Source organism: Spodoptera frugiperda, chromosome 5, assembly GCF_023101765.2.
Source record: "Spodoptera frugiperda isolate SF20-4 chromosome 5, AGI-APGP_CSIRO_Sfru_2.0, whole genome shotgun sequence".
Taxonomy (NCBI): domain Eukaryota; kingdom Metazoa; phylum Arthropoda; class Insecta; order Lepidoptera; family Noctuidae; genus Spodoptera; species Spodoptera frugiperda.
Window position 1 is genome coordinate 2,643,031 of NC_064216.1, and position 19,199 is coordinate 2,662,229.

At 35.2% G+C, this 19,199-nt stretch overlaps 1 protein-coding gene across 1 annotated transcript; it reads right to left on the reverse strand.

The window, feature by feature from the left end:
• Positions 1–38: 38 nt before the first annotated feature.
• Positions 39–18,455, reverse strand: LOC118271583 (serine/threonine-protein phosphatase 2A catalytic subunit beta isoform). The gene is made up of 7 exons (XM_035587665.2): positions 18,186–18,455; positions 10,885–11,094; positions 7,877–8,181; positions 5,215–5,400; positions 3,192–3,245; positions 2,418–2,497; positions 39–2,218 (listed from the first exon to the last, which is right to left on the reverse strand). Exons 1-6 carry the CDS (start codon positions 18,285–18,287, stop codon positions 2,425–2,427), a joined length of 930 nt encoding a protein of 309 aa, XP_035443558.2. The 5' UTR covers positions 18,288–18,455; the 3' UTR covers positions 39–2,218; positions 2,418–2,424.
• Positions 18,456–19,199: the final 744 nt, after the last annotated feature.

Here is a 19,199-nt window from a genome sequence, read left to right on the forward strand (position 1 = left end):
TTATTTGTGATTTTGGAATGGTGAAAGAAAACCCCTCGTTTTATAATTAATTTTATTTATTTATATCTAATTCCTATCAACAGGCATAGTACACGTTGCAAGAATAATTATTTTATCGTACTGTGTTTACATTTGAAATTATTGCCATTGTGTAGCGGATCCAGTTGGAAGTAAGTCGGTAATCGGCGCATCATCAATAGTATCGAGTCCCATTTATACATCAACACACTATGCATACAAAAGATCAACGTTTTCCCTCAATATCTGTAAATGTCGATCGCCTATGCAGTTTGCCAGGAAAGCCTTAATTTTAATTTTAAACGAGCTTCGATTGGGTGAAATAATGCCAAAAGCAGAGAAATCAAACTTGTGCTACAGTTATTGTTTTATTTCACGCGAACGAGGCTCGACATACATTCTCATTTTTTTGTTATTTTTTTCTTTAAGGATATTATATTTTATTTTATCTATAACTTACATACTTAATACTTAGATCAACGAAACGTGTGGCTTCAGGTGTCATTGGTGGGTAAGGTCTTTGTATAATTAGTACGCACGCGTTTAATTTAGGAAATAAAAATAATATTACAATATTTTATAAATCTCAAATTTTATTTTTAAATGAAAGATGGCACTGACAAAAGAATATGTCCACTGTTCAGATTCTAAATAAGTACACGTTTTCTACATGGAAAAATGGAATATAAAAATTACTTTTGTCAGTTATTCTATAAATAGAAAATAAAATGCTTGTATAAGGAAACCAGGGCTTCTTAGTGAGTATGTAATCTTAAAAACATGCTTGTAACACTTTCAATATAACCCCCTGTTATAAATTTCTATCCTAAGATGTTATAAAACAATTTCCCAGTTCGCGATGATCTCATATAAAATTGTTATTATTATTTATTTTAGTTACTTACCTTTTTTACGAAATGAGTACATTAATGGGAAAATATTCGACACTTAGAATAAACAATAACAACCTATCGGGTGCCTTGATCTTTAGGTATTTACACAATTACCTAAAATTATTTTATAATCAAATAAAGAATAAAAAGAAATTAAAGCTCCACTCTTGTGAAACACTATTCCATGTCATACAGGTACTGTGGCACAAGAAAAGGAGAATTTTGAATAATTAAATCTCAAAATGCACTCGTTCTCTCTAGACATTTTATGACAGAATGATTGCACTGGGGTACATAAACAATAACGCTTCCTAATACTTTTATACGCAGACTTACAGCCGAACTAAAGATATTACGAATAATATATTAAAATAATTACATAATGCCATTCTGTCATAAAACTAAATGCTTGCTATTGCTTTGTAGACCTCGACAGATCAATACCCCCGCAGTATGTGTATGTAATGTAAATATCAAATTGTAAAAAAATCTTTTAATATTTCATTTGTAAAGCAACTAAAAATACAAAATTATACGATGCACTTCAACAGATTTTGATCTACAGTAACTTAACATGAAAAACATCATATTTGCTAGATTGACAATAATCATGTTGTTTCACTAATTTATAAGTTCCATTACTGCACATTAGATGTAAGATCATAAGCTTTATGGGAATCCAATACGGCGCACATTTAGTCACCAAAGATTAGATTATGGTGGTATGTCCATAGGTAGCCTGGCGATCGATGGTGACACGAGACGCGAGACGAATGCAAAATAAAACTACCGTTTTAGTAAATGTACGTGTTTAATGAGGTCCAATCGTCTTCGATACAGCAGTGTATTGTGTAAATCATAACAGGAGGTCGTCGCGCTCCTTCCGGCCGCAGGACATGAACATACCAGCATAACTAGCGCGGAGCGAATGCACAGTGAACGGCAAGAACCTAAGTGGCGATGGTGACGAGCACTTACAGGCGGGCGCGGGCCGGCGCGGGCCGGCGGCTACACGTGCGCCAGCCAGTGCGCCACGCGGAGCAGGCTGTCGAGGCTGGCGCGGCGCGAGCGGCGCGGCGCCTGGCCCGCGAGCCCCGCCAGCCCCGCCAGCCCCGCCAGGCGCGCCGGCCCGAGCCCCGCCAGCCCCGCCGCACGCGCCGGCGCAATCCCCGCCAGTGCCGCAGCGCGCGCGAGCCTGCGCCTGGCACGCAGACGCCGGCCGCCCGCGCATGCGTCCCCAGCCGAGCTCGCCGTCGCCGCGCCATCGGAGCTCCGCGCACTCGCCGCCCGCTTGATATGCGCCTTCTCTGTAACAAGAACAGTACGTGCTTACCCTTCTATTCCCAAAAACTAGCTTAGGTAGTTCATATATTAACGAATGAGGATATTTGTAATGTCTGATTAGCGAGAATGATAGAAGATGTATTGTCGCAACCTCAAATAACTTGGAAATAGTTAAGTCTACTGTTCTTAGAACATAAAAATACATAATAAGATGATACTTACGTGCAGCCTACATGAAGTAATCTGGCGTCCGTCGCGTAACGTGCGGCTCGCCACGTCGTGGGGCCGGATCGAACTGAAGGCTATAAAACAGAAACCATTGTAATTATGCAAGCATTACCTCAACATTCATTTATTGATTATTTTCATATAAGGTCATATTTTCCATTATCCATAGTACAGAATCGATCTAGTCGATTTAATAATTTGATGTTGAATATCAAATTTTTGTCATCACTTTGCGCTAATAATCATTCCAAACCCTACGTACCATTAGAAATACTGACAAAACACACTATGTCTGTTCTTTACTGATAAAGTTAATGAAGAATGCATGTTTAAGTTATCAAAGCTTCATCCTATGTCGCTGTAAAAGTTACCAAGGATGATGAACTACTGAAGGTTGTTGGAACCTATCTCATTGCCGTAAGGTCAAGTACTTGCTCGTGAATCACGGCGCCTTGAAGTAGGGAAGCCCTACACGTCCGCTAAAAATACCTCGCTTACACTAAGTAGGAATAAGTGAGGATTATTTTGTTCTAGAATCGTCTACATGCACGTTTTACATAATAAGATATCGCAGATAATCGTGTTCGTTGGAAAACTGAAGTAGAAACTGTTGCGAACGTCATGTTTACACACTGCTGAACTGTTTACAAAATGTTTGAAAGAAGATGTTGATTACAAAATAAAATGGGTCATTGAACTTTTTAACAATTTGTTTGTACAGTTCTAATAGAATTACTAAATGTGATGAAACATGGTTTTAATACTTACAATGAGTACTTAAGCGCATCATCCAATTCCATAATGGCGGCTTGGTTACCGCATCTGTAACAATAATGTTAACATTGTATTATGTTGCCTAACAGCATATTGTTGCTCGTTGACTTTATCTAATCGAATTATGTCGCATTGATGAGATTAGACAGCGCTGACGGGAACTTTCTCCTGCATATTCGCTAAGATTGATGTTGGTTAATTTGGAGTAAGAAAATGGTTTGCTTTCTCTACAATCATTAGATACACAATACATGTCAATGTAATTTTTCTCCCTTTAATTTTACGTGTATGTTAATATTAATTATTTTATCAAACTCACATATATAGTATAGTATTGTATTACGATAAAAGTGGAAAGTTCTATAAATAAATTATTATACAATGAGCCAGACCGATATTATGTAATTTAGGCTTATCGGCAAAATGTTTAAGCATATTACATAAAAACGATTAGTTACTCGTATTTTATATTTTTCAGAGAATATTGTACAGTTACAACAATACTATATTTTCTCTACAGCGTAGGCACATGTGTATATGTAAATTATGCAAATTAATTATACTATCTTATAGCCAATAACTGGTTAAGTCCACGCACAAAATTCTTTTGGCATAGAATTCTAAAATATCACATCTACGCAGTCGGCATAAGACTATTAGAAAGAAACAGTTATTTGACGACCATTTTAGAGGTAAAATAAACCAATGTGTATTTGAAACTGATACACAGTCGTGTCAAGAGCATGTCGCACTTAAATGCATAATGTGTAATGAAGGACTTATGCTAAACAGCCAATTTCGTTCATTGTTAAGCTTGAAGCGACCTCATTGGCAAATTATGTTGGTATACCGTTCCCAAGTCTACGAATACGTTAATGCGATAGTTGTTAACTAAACTAATCAAATTCAATACTTTTGTCGATGTTTCAAAAACGACAATTTTCTACAAAATTTGTATCAAAAATAAATATACAACGTATGACGTCATCATATTTTTGCGGCAAACGGTGTGACTAATTTCTGAAAATTAGCTAGAATAAAACGAAATTTACTTAGGTATCATCTATCTAGTATATTATTTTTAAATGTTTTATATTATCTATTAAATAAAATAATTTATTTTTGACATAGCGAAAACCTGAGTTATAATTGTTACCACTACCTGGCCTATAGGGATAGAAAAGTTAAACTGGAAAATTAACGTATATCGTCAAATCAATAAATTCAAGTATGATTATTCTTGCATATTTTAAACAATTTTGACTTAGGAAACTAGCCAACTATGTTGGAACCAACATTAGTTTTCGATATTGGCTAAATTACCAATATTATTTGGGTTGGCTTGTTATGTTTAAGCTTTTATCATTGCAAACTCAAGGTTCATTGGTGACCCAAAATATGTATTGTGTATTCAATGCTGTTGAGTTTACGATGCAGCCATAATGTAAAAAGGGTAATAACATTAAAAACTGTCTAGAGATCAAATGTCATTGTTGAGGAATACAATGTTTACTGTGATTCATAAGTCTCTTTACTTTTTATAAATTTCTGTGATGTATTGTGAACAGTTTTGCACTTCTACAACAATAGAAACGACAAAGAATAAGAATATGTGAATTGTATAGTTTTTCGTTCGTTCGGCATTAAGCTCGCCTATGTTCGTTTGTACATAAAGTGTTAAATAAATAAATAAAGATTATGATGAATGTAGTTTCTTGCTCGTTCTTCTCCATTCGAAGGCACACTTTGGAACGAGCACCTAGTTTCACTGACTGAAAGACTCTGATTTATTTCTTTATTTGTTAACATTTCAAAGGTATATATCACTATTTATAGTTTAATTAACTTTGACACAAACTATTAGAACGATCAATACTCTAAACGAATAATTTGAGGAAAAGGACACAGTATAAGTTTTTAAACCTCCTTTGAGGATAATGACTAACGATTACTAATTTTCTGTAAGAGTTTTCGAAGAAATACCAAGGTTCCAAGGTAGCAAGGTTCTCGTACTTACCTATAGCAGTAATTGGGTGCTGAGAATATAGTGACGACGTTTCTGTCGTGGCACCAGTTGTAGCCCTCCATGACGAGCTGATGGGCCCTGGAGACGAGTGTCAGCCCGTTGCTGTGGTTGAACGTCTCCGATATATCCTGACCGAACGTGTAGCCGGCACCACGCGGCGATATTCCCCATCCGCCTCTGTTACAAACAAATACGTATAAAATTAGTTATGTTATACTAAGAAACGGTTTACGAGGTAAGTCAACCAGTTTCGAGTCACGTTAAGGGCTCATAGTTATGAGCAGCAACGTACAATATGAGAAACCATTCGAATCACTTTCTTATCACCAGACTGTTGTCGGAAGGATATCGTTTATAAATCGTTAAATAAACGCAATTTGTAACTACGTCACTACTAGGCAAAGGCTTCTTTTAAAATAAAAAGGAATAAGATTTGTTCAAGGCAGATTCTTTATTTACGACTGTAAACTCACTCGCTACAAATACAAAAGGAAATTAATGTCTAGATTCAATCTTTGGTCTGACGCAATTGGGGTCACACTAGCAATTTCTTTAAACATCGAGTGACGAAATAGGTCACTCGGAATAATCAAATCAACTATGAAATAATGTGCACACTTTAATGAACCCAATTGTATACAAGTGTACAACTGTAATGTGCTGAAAGCGCACCAAATTTTGAATTTCTATCAGGTGACTCGTTTGTATTCCATAAAAAAAGCGTACTGGAAGCGTGTTGGAGTCTAAATAGGATGAATTTTAGTTCATACTAAGCCGTCTACTAGCTAAGCAAAAACTAAATAAAGAACATTAGTTAGTTCATTGCCAAATAAAGTCCCATCTTAAAACAACGATAAATTTCAATTTAGTTGATCAACAAATTAGAAAAAACCTACTGCAATTCTAAGTGCTAGCTCGTCCAGTGAGAAGATGATGCAATAGCATATTAAACAACTGTTTAACACCTTAATGTCGATTCTGTTAGACCTTGCAGAGAGCTAAGCCACTATTTTATTTTGCAAATCATTTAAACTTACAGTACTAAACTACATAATGAATGAAAATTAAAAACACGAGTAAAACATCAGTTTTTAATTAACCAAAAATGTTTGAAACAAGTCTATCTAACTCTAGTCTGCAATACTTGTTCTTCATGAACACAGTACCTGATAGCTGACTCAAATGAAAGTCATTCAACGCTACATCAGCCCACTTAATAAAACAACAACGATAACAAACTATTTCCCTTTATAAACACTTTATACTCAGTCAATACATTTATTAATTATCTTTCCGGAACTCGAGCGCCCGGTCAACCGATTACTCGGCGCTCGGTAGCTCCCAGACGTTCGTGTACCAAATAACCAAATTGTAAGTAGCAGTTATCAAGGAATCTAACAAGACCAAGGTCGAACGCCGAATTAACATACACACAATATTAAAATGTAGTTTACTATGTATTTGATAGCGTAAAATCAATAATATAACCTAGTTAATGTCACCCACTGATGGAGATAACGCTTAGGACGCGGCGCGCGGTAGCGGGACTATAATTAGTACGCGAATGACACGCTGTCCGACCTTGACCTCTCGAGGTGTTTATTGTTGCACACATATTTATACTTTTTGTTATCGAATGCACGAGTCGCCCTCACGCATGAGCGCCGCATTCGATGATCTCACGGAACTTCGAAATTACATAAAACGCAATGACCTTAAGTGAACTTTTACGATGTGGCATTCAGCTGTGCGGCTGTGCGACACGTAAGCACTAGGCAATTGTTTGTAATTGTAAGGTTTCATGAGGATTTCCTGTTACGCATCCTTTACTTTGAAACACAATTTGTGCGGTATTATAAAAATATTTATAGTATTACGTCAAGGCATTATAAAAGTTTACTTAGTTCGGTGACTAAGACGAAAATATTTATAGTTCATACAGTGTGATGCTATACGCCGTTGTCTTGTGAACACCTAAAGTTATAAAGAGAAGTTAGACGAACTCAACGAACTATGTATGTATTCCTACTTCACTACATACTAGCCACTTGCACGAGTATTTACGTAGACACTAGTGGTCGCCTAGTGGTCGAAATTCGACCATATACTATTTAATTTACAATACCACTTAACATACGTTCAAGGATAATTTGTATTTAACGAATTGCTATTAGTTTTGTAAAATTCAAATTAATATATTCCGGCGCATCATGAATAACCAAACCTCCTTCAATTAGAAACCTCTTTTCATATGAGACGTGAGAATACCATCGCAATGTCTATCGATTTTGACGTTTTGTCAAATACGATCAGATACTATGCATGTGTGTGTAATGTTTTATTTATTGATTTAATGTACTTTATAAGCATTATTTTTGAAAAATATTATGCTATGCACTTCTCCTACACATAAACTATAAGTGTACCAAATTTTATGCTCCTACGTCCGCGCAATTTTCGTAAAAACTGTTACAAAGTTTTTGCTTCACGTATTAATATATAGATTAGAGCTGCAATGACACGGCAGATTTCCAACAATATCTCAATTTGTATACAAAAACCGATAGCTAATGCGATTCAGTCGAGATAAGATATTTGTGTGCAGTGCGGACGTCATCAATCATGTCAAAGTCACCTATTTGTCAGTACTGACCTGTCATCAGGATCACTCCAGAGAAGATCGCACATGGGTCCTTCATGAGGCACCTCCTGCAGGCGGTCGAGGGCGCGGATGTGGTCCAGGGTATCGATGGAGGGGCTGAGACCACCGTGCAGGCAGAAGATCTGACCGTCAACCAGCGCGGTGAGGGGCAGGAAGTCGAACAAGTCGGTGAAGTGCTTCCATACGGACGCGTTGCCGTATTTACGGAGGCATTCGTCGTAGAAACCGTACACCTGAGTGATCTGCCTCGACTCGTGGTTTCCACGGAGGATTGTTATTCTCTCGCGGTATCGAACCTGTAAAAGACGTTGTAGCAATTTAGTCAAAAGTTAACATTTTTACAAGACACAATGATACAACTGGCTTTATTCGCCAAAATTGTAGTCAAACCTACTCTACAGGAAAAGTACTATCCGCTATGTAGGTTTGTGTCCCATATAACAGGAGAGAGATCTAAACCCAATTCCCGGCCGGCGCAAATCCAGGACATGTACTCAACAATTGTACTTAAAAGTAACTCCCAAACACTACGTAGCTAACCGTGCTAGTTTACATGAAGAATTTAGGTGATACGTTTCGTTTTGAAAGTACAACAGTTCCATAACATACAACCTCGTATTCGTACAAAATAGTTTCGTCCTTGTAGTCACGAAAGGCGACTAATTTCTATAAACACGTAATAATTACACCTATTTCAACGTAAATTCTGAAAACTCTGTACAATACGAATGACAAATGTATGTTACTTTGTATTGCCTACATGTTTCTAAGGCGATTTCGTATTGTTTTTAGTATAAGTATCAAATATTTAACGGAAATGTGACATCGATGCTTAGAAGCGTTCATTTGGTACACTGAGGTCAACTAGGTACAATACTCAGAAAATATTAAGAAAGGCTCATGTTAATGTTTCTTAACGTTATAAAATAGACGCACTAGATAAAAAAGCATTGTATGTAGGACTACTGTTATCCTCAAAATTGGTCAGCAATACTCGATCTACAAGTCCAGTTTATTGCAAATGTATTATTACCATTCCTGAAACCTGCTACTGAGAATTTAGTAACCAAATAATTCAAAGTAATTCAATATTTTATCGGTTTTACTTTTACTTTATACGACTTGCTTACACAATGTTTAAATATAAACACATCTACGAAAAATATTTATAATCTGTGAACGCTGTTACCGCGCATCCCTTTCATAGAAAAACCCCTTGTAAATCGATGAAATAATCGTTTATTTAAGTTGAATTATTGTACAAAAAGAAGCGACAAAAATAAAGTGGCAACATTAAATAACAAAAGACATGAGAAATGAACGTCAGCCCGTCTTAGTACGTAGCTGTAGGAAAATAATTAAATAAACAACACCCACTTTGCAATTAGATATCGCTATTGTATTTCAAGCAATTAATATACTGAACAAAAATATCTAAGAAAGTGGGCAGTTCGTCAACGTCGACCGGCTATTTTTTGTTTAACTATCTACTATTCTATGAAGCTGATAATCTTTAAAGAATTTTATTTGTTTCAAGATAAAGTTTATATTTCTTTCATAACAATATGCTACATGATTTCTAGTTAGCTAATTAAATATTCTACACTGCAGTTTTCCTCAATAATGGGATTATAATATTCAAAAAGAATTTTTCTATCTGGTAATTCCAGAGATAACTGCGTACAAATAAACAATAAGAAGCATGACTAACTTTTTAATTAGGTTTCATATAGTAAACAGTGTAAAGATGATGATGATATGTTAAGATTAACATACAAAACGTCACAGGCAGAAAAATACATTATAATAACACCCTACTCAAATAATTTAAACTCTATAGAGGATAATATGACCTCCTGTGTCCTACGTTAAGATGTAAGTACACACATGAATTTAGACTTATTACAATTATACCACGCCTCACACGGAAAATCTCTTGATAAGGCCATGTAAACAGTGACCGAACTTTATCAAAGATACCGGCTGATAAGCACTCCCTATCACGTGACACCAAATTGTAACAGACAAACAAAGAAAGAAAGTGTTTACGAATTTTCAGTTTACGAGGAAAGAGATAACTCCAGCATACATGTAGGAGTATAGACTACGAAATCGATTTATGTGTTTTTATTTTTCATCCATTTTACAGAATCGGTTCTAAACCAATTGGAGATGTTGATACAACCGTGGGGCAGGATACAGTTGTTTTATTACGTTTATCAAACCGAATTCTACTAACTCCGAGTCACGTAATCATTTGAACCGACATGTAAATTATTTTTTTCGCGAAAATCACGATTGCACGTAGACTTCGTGAAGGTGACTTTGGTACCTTGTTTTATTTAGACTTCGCGAAAATGTACAGTGATAGCAAATACGTCAGGTAGTAGCAACGCATTGGCAGTAAACGTGTATCCGATGTCTTATACATGTATTTACTGTTAGCTCTGCTTGAGAAAGTACATTGACTGCGTGTACAAGTGTCACATTGTCACATTATACTATACATAGCTCAGACAGCTACAGAATCAGATAATGTACCGAACTCCCTGCGTGGAAGCAAAGGAGTATAAAAGCTATTTATAGCATAAGGTTTCCGGTCTATGGAAATATGGTGAACTGGTAGGCGAAATGGTGCGTTAGTCAAGCTAAATAAAAGGTTTGTCACGCTTATTCGTCTGATCGGATGTAAGTACTTTGTTTTGTTATTTGTCATTCTAATCTAGTTTAATTGTAAAAGTGTCTCTAACTCATATCACCCATAACAACACTTAAAAAAGGGTGTGTCAAGAAAACCTGTGCCAATGAGGATGACAAATGCTAGTGGCCAACGTCACGCATCAGTCATTAGTTCCCCACATAAATTACAGGTAACCAACAGTCACAGCCCTGGTTTCGTCACCGACCAGTCATGGACCTACGTATACAGCCGTCACACTTTCGCTGAATAATCATTACGTCATACATTGATTGTTTTGTACACATTGCTGTTACTTTACCTTAAGTGCGACGAGCAATGTGACGGTCTCGACGCTGTAGTATCCGCGGTCGACGTAGTCGCCCATGAATAGATAGTTGGTGTCAGGGGAGCGTCCGCCGATACGGAACAGCTCCATCAGGTCGTGGAACTGCCCGTGGACATCCCCACACACTGTCACCGGGCATTTCACCTCCTGGACGTTAGACTCCTTCGTTAGGATCTCCTTTGCCTGCAAAGATAAAATATAACGTAAGCAAGAGAAATTGATGATGATACAACATTATACTAACACCATTACGCAAAAATAAGTATGTGGGATGGCTAGCTTTATTAGCCTTTTAGAAAAGATTATCAATTCGCCTCCAAAACTGCAACTTCAAATAAAACAACATCATGAAGCTCAAATATTTGCAGAATCGCCAAAAAATACACGAATGCAGATAGAACAAATATTCAATTATTTACATTTTAGGTACTTGACCTAATGCTGAGAATCATCCAATCGTGGTTGAAGGTCGTAAAACTCAACGTAAAACAAAAACGTACCACATACAGAGATAGAATAAACAATCGCTGCGGGAATATTGCTAAAAATTCATAATAGAACACGAAAGTACCCGATCCGTAGACAAGTTCGAAGTAACAAATTGATGAACACGACTTCTGAGGAACCTTTTTAGCCCAGAAAAAGAATCTTCTTTTGACCCTAATTATTCTTTAAAAGGTTTTCGAGAAAAATGGGGGAACAAGCCCCTGACTTTCAAACAACTTACAAGAAAAACCTTTATCTAATGACAATTTATGTATAAAGTCATTTGGATAAACGAATCACTCACTACAAAACTGTTTAAATACGTCAATAATTGGTTTGTAATCGTCTCGTATTCAGCGTCCACTAATTTCGTTTTCTAACATAATCCTGTTAGAACCGTAGTAGAGTTTGCCAACAACAGTCTATCCTAAATGGGCTTTAGGTTTATTTAAATATATTCTCTCTATTTGGCGTGGTCATTTTAGTAACAGCGAATAATACACGTTTGAATGAAGCTGTTAAATGTTATGTTCCATGTACTTCTACCATATAAAGGGCGCATTGTCCACTTGTCTTTGAACAAAAACGCAATAAACGTGGATGGAATACTCAAAGCCTTTGCAATAGTCTCTCTTTGAGTGGATACTTCAGTGTGGAGATTGCTTTAATTACGTAATGACGGCATGCAATTTTACTACTATTTCCATCGCATCTTTCTACCATCATTATTTAATTATGTCGGTACATTGGTCATCCAATGAGTGGCCTTAGTTCCAAGTCAATATCAGCCCAGTATAATTAAGGGCCATGAGAAAGATTAACTATGCCTATGCGATAAACGCGATATGTTCAGAGATAACCTTTCCTTCAGACGAGTGCAAATTACGTAGGACTGCAATAATCAGCTGATGTGTTTTTATTCGACTACGTCAGCACAAAATAATGAGTGATATTGCATCGCTTGCGTCTGTCCGGACCAATACCTAATCAATAGCGACTAGTAATCAACTGATTGGTAAATAATCTTTTTGACAACAAATGCGATTGGTACAGTACATTTTACGACAGTGGCGCCAACTGGCGAATACCAAAAGAAATGCGTTCAATGATAATACTGATATTAGATTGTTTTGCTGGAGGATCGAGCGTTGATAATTGATGTGGGTTAGACATTTTTCACCAATAGGACAGCGATAAAATAATCCTCTGCTCTGTTAGTCGTATCACGTCCGCGGAAAACTCATCACGATCGCCAATATTGTTGAAAACATACAGAGTTATACATTTTGTAATCACATTCCATTTAGTAGGTAAGGTAAATAATAAGTGTAGAACATATCAGTACATACACACTGAAATAATACGGTCAACAAAGAGCGAGTATAATGAAAATTATCACGAGTGCTAATGACATTTCATTACAGTACAAAAGACAGGACTTAGTTGGACGTAAAGCGTGGGTACTCTGATATAATCACTGGCTGGAAAAACACGAAAGGTCTATTCAATAACATGACGTACTTCTGTCTGGCTAACAAAGTTAAACATAATCGTGTAGGTAACCAACCGTGCAGCTACCTGTCTTTGGATAGAGCTTCGCTTAGAGGGACTTTGTATGGATTGAAGTACTATAACTATGTAGATATGTTCCTAGAGACTTGCAGATTAGATTAGAATAATTAATATATTCTGCAGATGCTCCTGCTAAGTTTTATTTACTTGGGAATGAAAGGGCAATGACTAGGATAACAATCGACAATAGGTACATTACTAAATACTTCAACAACAAACGCAACTGGAATTCCAACAATGACATTTTCCAACCCGGAAAACTGAGTAAACACACGAACGGGACTGGGCAGAACATTCATAACTTAAAAGTTATTGCTCGTATTTAGGTTGAGGCGGCGGGTCACGTGTAATCAATAACAAGGTGAGGGCGGAAAGCTTCCCGCTGCAGAAATAACGATGTTATATATTGCCTTAAATTGGCTGAAGATTAGCGGTCACTGTAAATATGAAACGTAGGAAACCACGCTACTTTGTTAGGTAAGAACATTATGTAAGTAAACTAGTTACGCATTACTGAACCGTCATGTTTGAGGTTCGTATGTATCACTCTAGTAACATTGGTTTTTTTGTGAATAAAGCCACATAATCGAACATAAAGTAATAAATTACACGCAGTTTCCAAATACGCATCAATTAATTCATTTGATGAGCGCCCTGTCCTTATTTGATTGAAAACATTAGGTTCTAAATTAAAACAAGGCGGCGCCTAAATAAACAGAATGGTATCACGATTACGTATCCCTAAAAGGCATGTATTGATATAATAGCCTTCGGTATGATTGAAATTAATCTCGATTGTTAACACAATAACATGAGTTGAAGCTCTATTCATTCCTATTCGATTTCTATTCACGAACGCAAATAGACTCTGTTGATTTATTTTTTTACGAGTTAATGTGTTATCTGTATTCCGAAATTAGCATAGAGCTACGTAGACATCGAATTACGAATCAACATTCAAGAAGTGTATGAATGCTAAGTAAAAGAAACTACCAATGTTACCAATGTATTCCCCGCGAGTTCGATGGAACATACATTATGCATAATTATTTTAATAAGGTTAAATAAAACTGATATGCGATCAAAGGTCAAAATTAGACATTTCAAGGATATTTTAACTTTACAACCTGCGTCGTGAAACATTGTTTTATGTTTGCTGCTTCTGCCCTTTCTACGGTTAACGACAGATAGTAATATAACTATTCGAAAGTCTATGGTAAGGTGAAAGACCCGACTATAGCAATCCAGTTTTGTTTTCAGTGGGGATTGTACAAAAATATCTTTTTTTAGCGTAGACAGCATTCGTTCATTCGAAGCACGACAAAATGTCCATGCTCACATAAATTCCCTAAACCGATGTAACATTTATCTCTCGGTATAATAAATCTTCCCTGCAGAGTTGTTCGATGCTCATCACTCAAGGTCGAATATGTTTTTTGCCATCTAATCTGTATTTAGATTAGAGAATGTAATATAGTATACCAACTACAGCTATCATGCAGCACTTGCATGTGTTAATATGATAGTATTCTGATAATCATGGCGTATGAAAGGTGCCAAATTTCTAGCGACGCAATACAAATTCTAGCCACGTATACAATAGAAAAAAAAAGACACGCCAAGAATATTATTATGAAGCCTTTTAAAATTTTTAAAGTAGTCTAACAACTTGGTGAGCGTCCATTTGCATTTATGTATGAATTTAGTAAGCGCGAAAAGGTCATATTTGTTGCCAGTCTTCCCTAGACCTTGGGGGATTTGATAACAAAAGTATAATAACACTAGTGCATTTGTGAAATGACAATACGTTCACGAGAACATCAACTGTACTCTGTACGGTTCCATAGTCTACCGTTTTCTTTTAAAAAATATGTACTTAGAACGGGCGATATTCTTAGTATTCACCTAAAGAGAAAAAGCCGCTTGTCTCAAAGAAAAAATGTTTTAGCAACGAGCATTTTTAATCATAGAATTGTAGTCGGGAATAGACTTTGCAGGGAAAACATCTTTGGGAAAAGGCAAGTTGAATTGGAAACTTGGCAACCAATCGTAATTTATAATGATACAGATTAATTAAATCTCTTTGTTCATCGTATTCCACGACCGGCGTCATCTGACGTATGTTTATCGATGATTCATAGATAAGTCTTGAAATCAGCGTGCGTGATTTTTAACAAGAAACAAACTCGCATAATTTAGACACGAGTACCACTAATTTGTCTGTGGGGAGGCTCAATGTAGCTCAATGCTGAGCAATTGTGCAGTCGACAGCACACGTGTGGGCGAGAGAAATAATATAAATATGTATAGAGCACGTGCAGTTTAGCGATAGAATAATAAGAGATAATTAGCATTGTATGCATATTTTTCAATGCGTTATTTATCTATCTAATAGTTCTAATACATCAGCAGACTTGTTTGCATAGCATCGTGACTAGAACCTCCTTTCAATAGTCTATTCTGTAGTAGACAATAAAATAAATCAATAGACAAAATATTAAAAGAAACTAAAGTTTCGAAATTGTTCTCAGATAATATTTTTCTAAATCCTTGATTGAAAACTGTTTTTAGGTATTTTTCACTTATAAATGTTTAACATTTTGGAATAAATGTTCAAACAATACTGGCTTGCATGCAAAAAATGCTATTATGTTTGAAAACACAATAAAAACAATACAAACTGCACTGAATCTAGTTTATGAAGTCACAACTGATAAAATATAGCAGTTTGAACTAGAGTTAGCCACTTTTATTGAATTCAATACAAGATTCAGTTATCAACTTGTATTAGTGCGGCTAAATCTAATTTATTCAAAACAATTTACTTTAAGTAATTGACATTTTGAGTCATCATACTGGTCTTAAGAGGAAAACTATAATTGGAAATCCTGGGCATGTATACCACAACCACAAATATGCATATGCATATACATAGACATCCAATAAAATGTTATTTAACATAACATATCACTTCTTATATTATTTATATGTTGATGAAGGGAAAGAGGTATGAAACGTAACATTGACATTGTCTCTGCCTAACCCCATGAGAGACAGGAGACAGGCATGAGGTTATGTATGTATGTATGTATGTATCACTCCTTTTAAGCCTTAAAAGGATAGCAGAAGTACAATACAATGTCATACACACACATTTAATTAGTAATAATTACTTTATAACTAAATACAGAAATCCAATTTAGAACTGTCTACACTGTAAGATGTGGGAGGAGACCTATGGAAATCCTGTTGTTAATATGATGATATTTATTAAGTTACCAGATTCTAGACTATATCACCACACAGTGTTAATCTTTAAAGGCTCGAGTTCAGAAATGAAATGACCCATAAATAATGAAGCAGACTATTTTAAAATATAAACAACCTTTTTTGAGGTGAAAGGACTCTTAGTTTTAAAAGGACCAACAAAATACTGAAGAAAATATCAGCTGATAATGGACTTAATACCACCTAAAGGAGTAAGATAAAAATGCAAACAAAACATAATAACGCTAGGTAATGCAGTTTTGTCATTGCATAACAAAGAATATTAAAATATTTCAAACATAGCCCAGTATAAACAAATTTCATGTTGATAGGAAAGTTTTTAGCTGAATAGACTCAAAAATCATAGTATCGTTAAATAATTTTCCAATTTAATAATCATGTTTTTAAAAACATGAAAATACTGATATACATTCTCAATGAACAGTAATGTATGGCGGATGATATCTGAACTGGACTAGTTAAACACATGTTAATGGTAACTTCCTTTTAGATAATTGTCACAACTGTTTAATAGTATTGTAACATACAGGATGCATATAGTAACCCAATATCTTGCAAATTCGATTAGAACCTTTTTTCCTCAATGTCAAGCATAAAGCCACACAGGATGGGTAATGGCACTTTGGTCTATGTTGTCTATGCACACTTAATTGCATTATGCTATGATTCAGAGATTAATTATCAAGATTTTAAGTACTTTCAGACCTAAACTGATAATTAATTGATTAATTTATTCTATTATAAAAGATAAACAATTCAATTCAGGTAGCTAAATGAGGTTAGTGATAATTATTTCAACAATTAATATGCTATCTTTAGTTCTAACCTTTTTCAATTAATTTTCTGTCTTTATTGAATCATAACAACCCTATTTATTTATGCTTATGAAAGAATAAGCAAAAAACATGAATTTCAAATGTCTAGTTCAATTTCTCAATCAAACAAATGTTTCAAAATATTTAGAAACCTTGAATAACAGATATTTTGAAACTTAAAAAAAACAGTGATTGACAGGGTGATATTTTGATTATGTACAAACAAGTAAAGAGTAATTTTGTGCATAAAATAAATGATATCAGTAAAAATTTGTAAACATTAAAAAAATATTGATTTATACACATAGTTCCAAACTTTTACAGATGGTATATTGTGTAAATTACATGGACCCAAAAGGAAATCATAATAAGATGATTTGATTAGCTATATTGTTGTTATAATTATAATAATTGTAACTAAGTATGGAAGATGTTGTCAGACCAATTATCACAGTACATGTACATCACACACTAGTTTTGTTAACTCTTTATCTCATAGGAAGATAAATCCATACAAAATACATGAAATATCCATTAATATCATACAAGGATGCAAATCTCTAGCTCTGATTTAAAATTTCACAATAAGAGTGGCAAATAATGAAAAAATCAATATGAAAGTGGTTAATTTCTCGATGGTAGAGAAATGCAATTACCAATCAATCATATTTTCACGACAGCAGAGACAATTTACCAAAGCAATAAAAAAATCAATGAAAACATCCATGGTAAACATCTACAAACCAACAATTCTATAAAACTAGTGTTAATTGATTATCAGACTTTCCGCGCCGCGTCTAAAAATATCTTCTAACCAATTAGGCTAATATCAACTAGGAAAGATTGATAGCTGGGTGTGGTAAACAGAGGTGCTAGTAAGACTACAAAACTCTCTCCATCCCCGACATCCCGGAACGATTAGCGTACCAACGGCCGACGGCTTCCACCACAACCTATAAACGATGTAGGATCGCGTTCTTGTAAGTCGCTATGTAGGTATATGAATCATTCATCATATAGCTACCGACCCCACGAAAATATATACAAAACGCATGGAATCGATCACAAAATCACTAAACCCATTATCTAATGATGAATTCAAAGGTACATTACCTTGTCGCATAACGTTTTTACTTGATTTTCTGTCAATTGCTTGCATTCATTTAGTTGTTCTATCCACTGATCCAGTTCTTTTAACGACGCCTTGTCCTCCATACTTTGTGTCTGTGAGATTAACGTACGAGACGTTAACTGTGATTTTGATTGTCTTTATGTTTTAAATGTACACAAAACCATGCGAATTACGTATTTTACACTGTGCCCAGAAAACTGACTACGGCGGACACTTTACAAAATGGCGTTTGCGTGACGTCAATTTTCAGAAAAGAAATACGCCAAGCGGCTTTTATGGGAACTAGATGATGATGCTACTAATGGATGCGTTCAAATTCATTAATTTAAATCTTTTTTGTTTTTTATCAAATTGCATTTAAATAATATTGCATTTGCACAAAAGCGAACCAATGCAATAATTTAATCAAACTATAATGTATAATCATTTAAACAGTAATTGTGAAATATCTAATGTTTAAAGTCACCTACTTTTATGGAGCCCGATGGTACAATTTTTGCTTTTGCCATAGTTTGCGGAGCTTCGACAATAAAATCCATTTAGGAAAATATATTTATATTATCCGTTAATTCCTGAAAAAGCTTAAAATAAGCAAATAAATGCCAAAATTTTATCAGTCTTCTTTCAGTTTATTATAATGTCAAGACAAAATAATTCAACTTCACAATTTTCTTTTGAATTTTATTGAAAACTTGACACTTTCGTTTTTCAAATATTTCCATTTCATTCATAAGAACGTATTATATTGTAGAATGTTGGTAGAATGATTTACTGTATGTATTGATGTTTGGAATGAAGCGATATCAAAAAACTGCTATGAACATTTAAAAAATACAAATATTAAAACAAAATTGATGTTATTTCTTTATTTTATGGTATGTAATTCTAAATCCCCTAACCCAGAAAGCCAACAACAACGCACTTGTACGTCTTGTAAGTCTGCGGTTTCGGGTGTCCATGGGTAGGGCCGATTGCTTACCATTTCATCTTATAAA